The sequence below is a fragment of the Helicoverpa zea genome, chromosome 26 (genome assembly GCF_022581195.2).
Source record: "Helicoverpa zea isolate HzStark_Cry1AcR chromosome 26, ilHelZeax1.1, whole genome shotgun sequence".
Taxonomy (NCBI): domain Eukaryota; kingdom Metazoa; phylum Arthropoda; class Insecta; order Lepidoptera; family Noctuidae; genus Helicoverpa; species Helicoverpa zea.
In genome coordinates, this window is record NC_061477.1 from 3,045,300 (window position 1) to 3,059,398 (window position 14,099).

General features: G+C 36.4%; 1 protein-coding gene across 3 annotated transcripts in view; it reads left to right on the plus strand.

Annotated features, from left to right (window-relative positions):
- LOC124642968 (pleckstrin homology-like domain family B member 2) overlaps positions 1 to 14,099 on the plus strand; it is a 123,521-nt gene that overhangs the window by 69,126 nt on the left and 40,296 nt on the right. For 2 of the 3 annotated variants that reach the window (XM_047181792.1, XM_047181793.1), the window contains exons 3-7: positions 5,223 to 5,305; positions 5,679 to 5,852; positions 6,918 to 7,061; positions 7,558 to 8,453; positions 13,649 to 13,754. In XM_047181792.1, the coding sequence (XP_047037748.1) occupies positions 5,223 to 5,305; positions 5,679 to 5,852; positions 6,918 to 7,061; positions 7,558 to 8,453; positions 13,649 to 13,754 (1,403 nt within the window). Of the gene's footprint in view, positions 1 to 5,222; positions 5,306 to 5,678; positions 5,853 to 6,917; positions 7,062 to 7,557; positions 8,454 to 11,765; positions 12,463 to 13,648; positions 13,755 to 14,099 lie in introns of those variants that run through there. The other variant, XM_047181794.1, reaches the window with a different exon arrangement.

Genomic DNA, 14,099 nt, shown 5'->3' on the forward strand with positions numbered 1-14,099 from the left:
CGCTAATTACAGCTAATTAGCACTTTTTGTGCTGTTATTCCGATGATAGTAGATGTAGTTCTCGGACAAACAAAGCCACAACTTTTTCTGATTTCTTTTTAATAAACATACTCGCAGACAGTACTTTTTCAGGACCATTATTAAAATGAAAAAAAAAAAAAAAAACTCTTCAGCTTAAAAATACATATCACAATTAAAATACGTCTAACATAGCTTTTCAGTTAGCTGTTATTTTGTTTTTCAAAATAAATAAATGTAAATCAAAATAGATAAATGTTCGGTATACATTTCAAAATCTAAAACACACCTTCTACGAACTAAAAACACCAAAACAACAAAAAATACTATATTTACAAAACGACACGTGCGTTTGTCTGCTTCTATTCCTGTCAACGAAGACCAAACAAACATACACAACCAAAAACGTACTTTAAAACTATCAAAATACGACTCAAATTCACGTAAAACACTATTAACTTAGTCATCTTAAAGTTTGCCTAAAGAAATTTTTGCTAAGCGATATTGAACCTTAAGTCAAGGTGTTAAGTCTTTGTTTAAAGTTAGTTTTTAACGCCAGAGACGTGTGAAAACGACAGATGGATCATATTAGATTTAATTTAGTGATTGATGGGGAGCAGAAATGGGTAGATCTGGGATTCGTCATTATAGTGGCAGGTCCTTTGTGGGCGGTGGCAGCTTTGTTTAGATTTTATTTATGTTCCTAAAATTATTAAGAACTGCTCCTCTGAACCTAATTATTTTATAGATATGTAGCTGTATCATCTGGATTACTCTCTAGTGCTATGTCGTCGTCATAACAGCCTAAACGTCCACTTCTGGACAAAGATTTCCTTCATACTGGGGGGACAGGGGACTGCCCCTATTCACCTAGCGCTCAGTACATAGATATTATGTTTTTTTACACATCATGCATGCAATGCAATATTGGTTGCATAGGATAGCTACATTTTTCATAACATCAAATTTTTATGTTTGGCTCTACACTAATTAATTTTAATTTCAATAAATCATATTCTTCACTGAAACTTACTTAAGTAAATAAACAGAACAGCAAATATTCCAAAGGGACAAAATAATATTCGCGCACACGATGCGCGAGCGCCACTCGAAATAGATCGTCGTTTCCTTCTTACCATATTTAATAACGAAGGTAGTCTTGTTGTTAAGGATACAGTGCAGCTTGTCGTCATGAAAACGTATTCATATAGCGTCTATCAATAATTTTAACTATTGTAGGTATGAATAATGAAGCTGCATGTAGTGATATGCTTACAATACCAGAACATTGCTAGGTTCAGACAAAACAGAAAATAATACCGTGAAAATTAGTCAGATAGAGATCTTAACTATTTCATAGATTTTTTCCTTTTTTTAACAGAACGGAAGACAAATCGTCAGTAAATAAATTATTATTGAGAATTAATTGCGAACTTGAACTATATTCGTATTGAATCGCAATTGATATTTTATTGGATCGCACTTGGTACATTTCAACTTTAATCCTAGATTGTCTAATGTCTATACTCCAGATATTTATGGTCTGGCGCCATGGTTGTATGCGAAGACTGCCAACTCCTCAACTGGAATTGCAGGTCACAATGCGAATGACAGTATTCTTGGCTCAGGTGCAATAAAATAATAAAAAGGCGCCACCAACATTCTGAAGTATTAACCTCTGAGTTGTATATTATACGCTAAGGAAGATAACGGTATGCTGGTTGGATGTAGATCTTTAACAGGCATCCCGTTTGAAATAGTCATCTTTCCGTCCTCGGAGAAAAAAATGGAAAAAGTCAGCAATTTTAACAGATTTTCATAAAGAATGTATTCTTGACCAACATGTATTCGTCAACAGTTTTAAGAATAAGTTGAAAGAAACCGAAGTTACTCAATGCTGTTCTGTCACTAACTCGAATTCACTTCAAGTTGCTTCTACACGTATACGTTACTACGTTCAGGTTCAGGTTCACATATACGCTAAATCCCTGCGCACTTGATTTTGGTAGGAAATCAATTTCTACAACTGTTGAGTTGGTCTCAACTCATTCCCATTTTCTGTCCATTCTTTATTCTATAAAAGTACTGTTGTACAGACAAAACTATCTAAAACACCAAACAACGTGGTGAACGTCTAAACCTTCAACACTTCTCAGCTATTAACACTGGAACCTGTCTTAGCTCGCAGTCACAACAAGAAGTAAAAAGCTCTCACGACGCAGGCGCCACTCGAAATAGATTGTCGCTTCCTTCCCATGACCCCTCCATGCTATGTGCTTTACTTCCTTACAGTTCTGCTGTGGAAAATTATTATTTTGTACTTATCTATGCATCTTTTGCAATAAATGGTGTTGGCGCTTTCTTCTCATGACTAATAACATCTTTATTTGCTTGTTAAGGTGTAACAGGTCATATTTATTAACCTTTTCGGGCGTTGCTTTAAGGTCTTAGACCTCCATACATATTATAATTATATAGAATTAGATATATATAGAATTAGAGTAAACTCCTTGGTTTTTTATTTACTTCCTGGGTTAAGTTTTGCTCTGTTTTAGAAGGACTAATAATATCATAGAGGTGTATTAAACCTTAAAGAAGAACGTAGGATACGATATGGTACTTTCTATTTATTGTAAGTTATCTCTTTTTAAGGGAACGCGACAAATCCCAAGTTCACACTCTCAAAGTCACAGTACACTAAAGCTAATTCTCAACAACCAATTAAAATAGACCGTTCGCGACCCGAACAACGCATGTCTCTAATTAAGTCTACACTGCAAGTATTGGCCGCAAAACGAACTAAAGAAAAGTTCGCGCGTGGACCGACGACCGCGTGCATCGGGATCAGCTAAAAATAGACCGTCGCTCGTCTTTCTTCCTATAATGATGAGTTATGAATATTTATTCAGAGATCTCTCCTGATTAAAGAATATCTCATGATTTATGTATGGCCGATAAGACTGCAGATTGTTATTGGTTCTTTAAGTAGGTACTGGTTTGTCTTTCCAGAATATGTAGTCTTATTCTTTTAAATAAGGATCCTTATTTCCAGGTATTTTTGGAAATACAACTCTAAGACTCGATATTATATAGACTATACTTTTTCTATTGGCTAACTATTGACGAGTGTAAATGGATATCTAAGTTATACAAGACATTGCATGACCAATCTAACGATAATGATCTAAGTGCTGTAGATTTTTTGTATGCGTAACTCCCAAATAGGGGTATAAGAACTAGACAGAACGGCATTATAATAAGATAGAAGAAAAAAAAAACAAATAAGGCATCGGACCTAAATATTTATTCTTATTAAGGCTTTTTGCTCATGTACATATTTAGCACGGTATCTTAACTAAGTCATTGGCATAATTCTCGCCAAGTTCACTCGATAATGATTGTTGCATAAGCGTTCAACAATACGTGCTTAAACATTTTATTGCCTTGCCTTTTTTTGGTGTTGCGTTATGATGACTCAAGAATTCATTCATGACCTGATCACAGTACCTGACCAAATAAATTGATTAACAAATTGACTTGAACCCGTCCCATGATCCTTCTGGAGCCATTTGTGTTCCAGAACCATGGTAACTGTTTCGAACAACCCTGCAGTCCTGGTAGATGGTGATGGTATCACCAATATAATCTGATTGAAAACCAAAAATTGAATCCAATAGATCTCCCACACAACTATCATCAAATGCCAATGGGTACCCGTATACATGGATGATGTAATGTTTGAAACATCCGTCGGGATTACCGGTCAACGGTCAGTCAGAAACTCCTTGAACTAGCCAGATGTTGAAGCAATAAACACTGTTTAATGTATTACTCGTAACTTCGCAATAAAAGCCGCTTCGAGAATAACTGCGTTATATCTGTAATTAGTTTGTATATCGGTTCGGTGTTTACTATCGGTGAAGCCGTTTTGTAAATGGATATCGAGTTTGTTTTGTTGAAGGATTGGTTTATTTTGCGTTTGTTTGTTTGTTTGATCTGGCACTTTAGTAGTGGTATTAGATGCTACTGAAAGTTGCTTCTCAAAAATGTGGTGTTGACATGCTGCCTACCAGTTTCTGTTTGTCCTCATTCTGGACTTTATCTTGCATATATCGTAAAAACATACTAATTTTAATGCAATTAGTCTCTGCTTAGCTTAGCTGCCAAAATGAATGTTCCTTTATCTAGAGTCTGTACCATATTTAGTTCGGTGATGAATAATATAGATAAAGCAAACCACCTCAATCGAAATATTATCTGATGGATTATGTTGTAATTACTATCGTTGGTGATGTAGTATTTTTTTATTAAAGCTTTTATCTTCAACAAAAACTCATCAAACCCAAAAGGTCGAAATACCTGTCATAATCACAATTAATATGACGATATAATTGTAGATATAAGGAAATATTCAAGACAACGTAGGACCCCGCTGATCTTTGCCTTTGCCATAAAAAAGGTTGATTTATTCGCACGTAATTGGCTGTTTTCCTCATCGAGAATTCATTGATATTTTCGTCTTGTGAATGATGTATAGTTTTAAAGTTAATAACCACAAGGTTATCTAGATTCCATTTCGAGAGTCTTTTGATTGTTATCTATTTCTATATTCAGTTCAATCTTTTATTATTTTTTGAAGTCTACTTCTTTAAAGATTATGTTTACATTTGCTATTCCAATTTCTAATATTGCCCCTATGGGTCCGTTCAGATAGACCGGGTCGGAGAGCATTTTTCTTTTCACACAGACCGGAGCCGATCGGCTGCGCGAGCATTAAAGAGCATGCAAACGGAGCCAAACGTCAAGAAAAAATACACGATCGGAGCCGGTCGGCTCCTCTTATTTTTTCACACCGAGCGCATTCGAGCATTCTCAATGACAAAAGCAGTGCACATGCAAAAATAAACCTTACTTCAAATACTAAGTACTCAATTTTCAACGTGTTAAGAATTTGCTCTGCTCTCCGACCCGGTCTATCTGAACGGACCCTATTGGGTAAAAACATAACTTAAGGTAGGACAGTCATATTTTAAAGTCATGTAGCTTGTCTAGCAGTTAGTTATGTGCCAACATTCCCACAAAACAAAAATCCGGTTGCATTGTCACAAATATCGTCATAACTCCATTTGCCAAAAACCACTTGGCATAGCATTAAGATCTGCATGAAAGTTTGTGGCATTAATTCTTCGTATTTGCATTTCCAGGGTGGCGACAAATACTCCGCATTTGGTGAGCCTCGGAACCGGTCGCCTGAGCACTGCCGTCACCTTGCATCCTATCAAGCAAGGTATGTAGGTTTTGCTTTATTTTGGATTGTACATTGCGGAGAATCGGAGTAATGAATTTAAGAGTTAGATGTTGTTGAGTCCTACTCAGACTTTCAAACTTAAAATTAACTAGACTAAAGTTTAATACCTATAATTAAGACATGTTTCATACCAGCACTGACTCCTACCTGCTAAGCTTCTAGTCTTCAAAGCAGATAGGTACAACTAGTATCGTCATGCTCAATAACTTATCCCAAATGTCTTACTTTTGTTGGTATATATCTTTATTTCTAATTACAATTTCATCTCCATTAAATGCTGGACATAAGACCTCATCTAAAGTATGTCTCACAGTCTCTTCAGCTTACTCAACTCCTGATTTCTCAATTCCAGGTCGCGTGACCATAGGCTCGGACCCAACATGCGATATCTACGTGGTGGGCACCGGCGTGGCCAGCGTGCACTGTCGCGTGGAGAACTCGCACGGCGTCGTCACGCTGTACCCGCTGAGCGGCAGCACTCTGCTCGACGGACTGCCTGTGGACAAGCCCACCAGACTGTCGCAAGGTGTGTAGTAGTGTAGTGCAGGTTTTGGGCATGAACGTGGCAGGATGTAGTGGAAGGGATCAAAGAAACGGCTTGTGTGATGCCCGGTTGACATTTAGCCCGCGGACTGTGCACAATGGCCGCGAAATGCGTTTCGAAGAATATGCGAACCGGCTTCAAACTCGGCGTTCGCACCCGCCCGCGGTCATCGCGCGCGGTCCGCGGGCTAAGTGTAAAAGACGACATGGTCGTACTGTGAGATGACAGTAGATGGAAGACTATGGAAAGAGGAAAGATGCTGCGCCGACCACAAGTAAAATTGCGATAAGGACAGGAGGATGATGACGATGACTAGTATGCCATGAGAAGCGTAGAATTAGATACAGAATTCTCAGAGTTCCTACAGTAACTAGGACAATCTTTTGCCTAGACAACAAACAAGATCCTATAAAAATAAACATGACATAATTCATCGTTACACATAAATATCTAACCGTGTCAATAGCAGCCATGTGTGAACTAGACTATCGTGATGCTTACACATAAACCTAATTAACAGCTTAGCAATATGTTTATAGTGCATGTAAGTTGTTGCTTTGACAATAAACAGAGATTTTATTGACTCGGACAGGCTAGTGTCATCAAGTGCACTTGGTCTATTGCAAGGCAATATACTAGGTATTTTGCATAGGGCTCCCGACCTCCCCAGTCCGCTTATATCCTTCTATAACGCAACATACAGGGAAGAATTTAGGACAACTTCAACTAACGACTGTCAAATGCCTATCCTTTTCTCAACTACATATGTCGGAGTCATCTTCCAGTCTAACCGAATGCAGTTGAGTACCCGCGTTTCACATAAAGCGACTGCTTTTCTGCCCTCGTGAGCCCATTGGTTTGTTTGTTTTTTCTGGCCTGACTTGTCCGATTTGAAGAATTACTTCAGTCCATTTATCGAGGGAGGCTAGTCTTGTCTAGTTTCTATCCGGGTTTGCGAAGTAGTTACTATATTATGGGGCACGGGTTAAACCGCTGCCTTAAGCTGCTAATATAACTTACTAAAACAATATTTTCTCACAATTGCAGGTAGCATGCTAACAATAGGACGGTCGAACTACCTCCGTTTCAACCACCCCGCAGAAGCCAAGCTCATGAAGTCGGTGTTACCTTCGGCTCACGTCTCCATGGCGCCCGTACAGTTCCAGCCTAATGACCAGTGTGTTAATACAGGTAATTATATTTTTATGGTTTTCATATTCATTTATTTCTTACATATGTTACACAATGCTTTAGCTAGTGACCAAATAATAGACCCCGATACAGTGACATAATAATTACAGTGAGTCAAATTTAATTGCGGCCGTAGAAAAAAAGTAAAATAAATTATGTACTAAATTATGGATGTAGTTTTTCTTGCCGAATGAATTTTCTACAGATATTCATTCATTGCTGAATAATAGTTATCTTAGCGCAAATCATCTCTTGAGAGAGTAGCATTGGAGATCCTTTGTCCCGTAGAGGATGTCTTTCGGTTGAAACTATTTAGCGATCCAGTTATTCTGGGACCGTATTGTACATAGTTTACTCTTTGCACTGCCCGAGAACAAACCTAGACCTCTTCTTGATTTTTGTCTGATCCTAAACTTTTTGGAAATAGAAAATATATAACCTGTCATCCATATAAATAATTTCTACAAATCTTAATAATATTTCCGTTTGTTCACAGGGTACGTCACCCACCACTCAGAAAGTTACCAAACCAACAACCTGCAGAAGATATACAAAGACAACTCCTTAACGCAATTAGACCAAGAACTAGACATGACTCTCAAAGAAATGTCCAGGAAAAAGCCCCCAGTTGCCCCTAAGAAACCTTACAGAGACCTTGATACTTCAGACTCAAACTCTGACCAAGAATCTAGACCCAAAATGTCCGGGATCATGGCTAAAGTATCGAAATTCGAGTACTACGCTAAACAACAGAAAATTGGTAGAAGCCAGTTTTACACGGCAAACGAAAACGAAATATCTCCGAAAGTATTTAGCTCAAATTCTTTAACAGTTAACACCCCAGCCAAAGATGTGTTAGGCGGCAAAACTATGCCTAATTACATGAATAAAATGAAAAATGTTTTGATAAACGAAAACAATGCTGTAGACCCGAAAAACTGTTCGTACGCCAACGTCGCTATAAGACACAGAACGAAAATAGATGACATAGTAAAAAACTTTAGCGAACCTAAAGACTATAATAAGTTACCGAAAAAAGTTAACAACGACCAGCAAAATGACAACATTTACGGCAAAATTAATGTTGACAGAAAACCGGAGGAAAAACCGTTGCAAAATGGTTTAGAATCGAGCAAAAACGGTTTAGAATCGAGCAAAAATGGTTTAGAATCGAGCAAAAATGTGATTGAATCTGGGAAAAATAATTTGGAGAGTTACTCGAATATGATGGAAAGGAATGAGGTTTATGGGAAGATTTCTGATAGGAGTATGAGTTTGCCTAAAGGAATTAGTTTGCCGTCGCCGGCGTATGATAGGAATCCTCAATACTCTCCGGTCTACGCCAATACTTTGTACGACAGAAGTATAGAAGCGGAGACAAGAAGGTTACGGGTATGTATTATTTTTTGTTATAATTGAAAAAAAAACTGGGCTCTTTGAAATGGAGTCGGAGATGGATCTTAACCTACTGTCAATGAAAATTATACTTCTATAAAAGTTAATCAAAGATGGCGCCACTAAGATTCGGTGTTAACGTAAGTTTCAGTGTTGCAATATTTGATCAAAACAGTTACTATAAATAACTATTTAGAGTGAGTCAGTGCTGCCGTCTACAATGAATAAATTAACATTAAATAATTATGATGCGCGATCTTGTCATTTGCGGTAAAAATATAGGTACCTCAAAGTAATTTTTGATAACTTTGCTGAACTTTGACATTATTTTAATTGAAACTTTATTCGAATGATACAATAATTAATAATATTTCGAGAAACATTTAAATTAAAAGAATTTGCGGCGGAAAAAAAATATCAGACTTTGTATGTACCTATCCTAGGTGATATCGTCATACATACGAAGTATATCACTGTGCAAATTGATAAGATACTAATTTATTTACAGTCATGAACTCACACCTACTGAATATTTATTAAGTTTGAACGACCTTGCTTGATATCACATGTCCTTTACAAGATAGTATAGCTTGTTGAAGATGAAATTACGCGCCCCACTACCAGATTTTCGCACAAAAGCTTTACAGATGCCCAAAAAAAGCTCTTGTTATCGGTTTTGCACCTATGTCTGAGCCATTGAATACCATTTTTATGTATATTACGTGTTTTTTTTTTTTCATTTGTAAACTTTGCTACGTTACAGCTATTACTCCAAGATAAGGATTAAATAAAGGCTGTTCCCAACATTCTATCACTTCCTGTGGTTTTACTCATTAAAGATAGGAATTTGGCGTTAAGTGTATGGAGCTAACATTATTATTCTAGCTTTAGTGAGCAAAATAATACATGGAATACTGGGAATGGCCGTGAAATAATCTATGAAGGTTCCTTTTTACTACCACAAAATAACAGAGTTAGCCTTCTTCAGTATCACCTAATCAGTAAATTATTTAAACTTGGGTTGACAGTTGACATGTATCACGGACGTTCGAATTTGCAAAGGCCGTCTGTTGACATTCTTATCTATACGAAGGTCGTTTAGATTTGATAATATTACTGTTTTTGTCGTTTACTTTAATAATATATGATAACACGAGACTTTTTTACTTCGAAGAATTAGATATATTTATTGAAACAGTAATGCTAGTTTCCGCTAGCGGGTTCACTCACGTCCTGTGAAACTACTTCGTACAGTGCCAGGTAAAAATGGTTTCCTCGATAAATGATATAAATAATAAAATAATAAATAAATAATGCTGGAACATTTTTTCGATTAGCTCCACGGTAAGTTATTAATTAACTTGTGTTGTGGGTCCTAACACAACTGATAAACTACATATGGCTACATATATACATATTGTAACACCCAGACCACGGCCAACAAGCATGCTCATCACACAAATGTCGTCCGAACCGAGAATCGAACCCGGGACCTCAGGTTCGGCAGTCCGGCATGGTGACCATTGCGCCATCGAGGTCGACTACACGACAACACTAACATGTAGTTCAATCCAGTAGTTTCTAAGATTTGCACGCTCAAACCTCAGTCTTCAGGCTTCAGTCTCCTTTCCTTAGCTACAAGTCTTGACGTCTTTTCTAAGAAGTGTTTAAGAATGAAGATAACAAATGTAGTAAGATAACATTAAACCTATTATAAATATTTTCACTTCAACAAAGTATTACTTAATTAAATTCTTATGTAAATTAATGATGTCTTGTGAGAAGCCAGTTTATTTTACGTTTACAAATATTACGTAAATGACATAAAAAATGCTAGGTTGATTGAAGAAAATATTTTATCTGTACCTGGTATAGATCGATTTTAACTGGTTTTTAAACAGTAGCATGAAAAATTAAGGTTAAAACCCCATGTAGAGTATACAATTTTTGGATGAAAAGTTTCTATTTTGAAAGATAAGCATCGTTTGTCCTAAGCCCCACCTCGGGTAGATGGTAATTAATAGGAGTACTTACATAGTTTTATTCTGCGAATAGGTTTTATTAGTTTAAATAATATATTAAACCCACATGACTTTGGGCTGCGCTGCGGGTTGTTCGAAAGAGATACCGCGGTCCTGGTACATAAAAGGCCTATGACGGACCACGACGGTTTTTAGTCAGTAAGAGTCCGACACTCCCTCACCGCTGCTAACCCACAGCGGGAGGGGTCATTTGATGATTTTTGATTTCGTTAAAAAAACCCACATGACCAATTATTTTACATATTTCCTATCTATAATTTTCCTTCTAATTTAAATACAAAGATATTATAATAAAACTACCTACATCTACTTATTTATACAGAAAACATACAAAGTCTGTTATCGGTACACAATAATCACAAGATAGCTAGAGCGTTATAATTGAAATTAAAGAAACAATGGTCTTATCTGATAACGTGATACTCTGCGCGGGCGCATTGCGACAAATGTAGTGTGCTCTCTGATTTGATTGAAGGATATTAATTTAATAGTGTGGTGTGTTTTGTTCGAGAATTCAAGATTGGAGTTTCAAATTAAGATTTTTTTAAGTTAAACGTAATTACTCTTTTCGGTAGTAGGTTAAAAGCTAGTAATTAATTGTGTAGTAAATCAAGTGTGTAATAAGTTTAAACATGTTAATTTGAGAAAAAATGCAGTGTTTTAAACGCGTGAAAATCTAGTTATTTTATGTGTTGAACTAACCATTTTGAATGAAGGGCGCTCAAAACGAACCCAGTATTTTCCTTAAAAAAATAACTTAATTCTGCCAGATAATAAAACTGTTATTTATTACAAAAAAAATAAGCCCTACAAACATCACATTATTCAACATCAAAAGTAATATGTACTTATCAATCTGAGAATCCAGTATATTTCGTAAAGAGAAAGCTTTCAAAGCTAATCTTTATCCTTTCTATCAATATAAGCACTAAATCTAATTACTTAAACAAACTAGCCACATGAAAGTTTAATACCAAAGATCTAAGTCCATTACTAATCTTGATAAACAAAATTGGACCTTATATCTTATTCCATAAAGATCATTCACTACATTAATTTCTTATATGTCTGTTAGACTAAATTCAACCTTATTGCTAACAAATTAAACGTGTTATAGATATTTGATATGTCTGATCAATGTTACTGGATATTGTTTCTACTTTCATTTTTTAACACTTTTAATGCATTCAGTGTTTGGTTAGCTCTAAACGGGTTAAGTCAAGATGTAGTTATTCATATTTACCGTTAATTCGCTTTTGAGCGTTGACAGAAGAGTGACAAAATTATGTTTTTTGAAAATATGTGCAGAATTTTGGAAGCACACCAAAAGCGATATATTAGGGAATTCTGAAAAAGTGTCAAAATCTACTTGATTATACATATATAGGAAGTGATATTGCCAGTGTAAAAAAATCTTGAAGTGACACAAAAAGTTTTCAAAAATGGCCGTAAAAAACAAAAAGGAACCAACACACAAACGCTTACTAAAACTCTTCGTGAACAACCTCAAGAAGAACACATTAGCGCTGAAAGAGCTAAAACAATCAATCGATACATCGCACCGACCAAAAGAATACGAAAAAATAATCGATATAACGAACTCCGTCAACGAAAAACTCGATGTGGTACAAAAAATACGAAACGACATCAAAATATACAAAACTATTAACACTATATTAACAAACCACTATATAAAAGTTACTCGCGACCACGAAAACTGTATAGGAACGAAAATTTTGAAATTGGAAGAAAAAATCAAACAGTCATACGACGATTTGAAATTGGAACTGACAAAGATGGCGTCCGTCAGTGTTGCCAGCCAGAATATTTCGTCGCCGATACAGAATAGTAATGTTATTGTCGTGGGCAACGATTTGAAGTGCAGTCAGTTTAACCAACTGCATGTCAGGAACGAAATGTATAACACTATTATTAGGAAGATTGATAAGCTGTTCTGTGGTATGGTGAGTTATTTTGTACATAAGAAAACAATTACTGTATTGAAACTATACTTATTTCATTCATAATTTTGTGTAAGTAAGTGGTAATAACTGTGATATAAATGGCAATTTTGGGTAAACAACTAATCAAAAGGCTTAATTCATTATAGGATTAAAATAAGCAAAAACTTCTCCTATGCTATGTGAATACTTATTCTCTATCTTATTGTGAAATGTTATGTAGGTAATTTCATTTTTTTTTCTGATTTCTTATAACCTTGTATATTATATTAAGAAAGCAGCAGGAAAGCCAAGTTAAGCAATGTCACTCATTAATGATGAACGTCATTAAGTAATAAGTATATTATCCAACATCGAAATGGTTTCTATAGGTACATTTTTAGGTAATGAGTTCACTCACACATTCAATTCTAGAAGTACTAGGACTTTTTCGGACAGTTCTAAGCGAATTTTTATAAGGCTCTCTATTCTTCTGTAGCAGGGAGTTGGTCGTTAAAAAGTATATTTTTGTGTGTTTAAAGTGTTTTCGTGGTTCTTTTTAGAATAAAATCTATTCACATCAGACTCGCCAAAGCCCCATTTTTACACTGTCTATAAGCCTTTTTAAGCTATTGCATAGCTTCTATCGCAGGCCTTGAGCGCGGGGACCAAATCGAGAAATTCAGTAACGAAAAAACCTCACGCTCCCCACTCCGACGGGCACGGAGGCAGAACCACAAAAGTAAAGTACTAGGACAGCATAATTCACCTTAGTAAAGTATACCAATAACGAAATTTTGATGCAACTGCTCACCATGTACCAGGGTAGCATAACTTATATGAGTATATCAATACCAAGTGTAGGTAGACGCTACTGCTCACCATGTACCAGAGCGGCAAAAAATACACCGGGCGCGGGTAATATCGCGGGGAACGGCTAGTAATTAATAATTATAATTGCATAAGTTGATACAGAATGCTATGCAATAGCTTTACCGCGGCAGTCCCCGAGTGCCACACGTATTTTTTCTGTGTAAAGCTGCTGCTGTGGGTTAGCAGCGTCAGGGAGTGTCAGACTCTTACTGACTAAAATCCATCATGTTCCTTCTTAAGCCCTTTATGTACCAGGGTCAGGGTATCTCTTTCGAACGATCCCACAACCACGACTATCCGTGAGCCTATCATATAACGAATCCTGTCATTTTTCCAGGCGTACCAGGACAGAATAAAGGAGGAAGAGCAGAAGGAAGCGGAAACGGCTCGGCTGGAAGAGATCCTCAACATGTGCGCCGAGTATGAGAGACAAATCGCTTCAGGTACGTAATGAAGATGAAGATATTTTGCTGTTTTTTTCTTAGTTGATTATAACACCAGATCAGCTCTTTTGAGGACTAGATCTAGGAGATATAGGAAGATCTGGTTTAATAACGCAATTTTTGGGGATACAAAAAAACATGTAGCTATGCCACTCTGTAGAATGCACAAGCTATTTGCTTTGTCTAGTGTGTGAAACAAACAGTACGAGATCCCACTTACAATAAGATTCAAGTTACAGGGGCAAAGTTGGTACTTAATGAATCAAATATTTGGCAATATTATTAACACTTCAAAACTACTACAAACAGTAAGTTGTAGTGAGTGATCTAGCTAGAGGTTGAAGT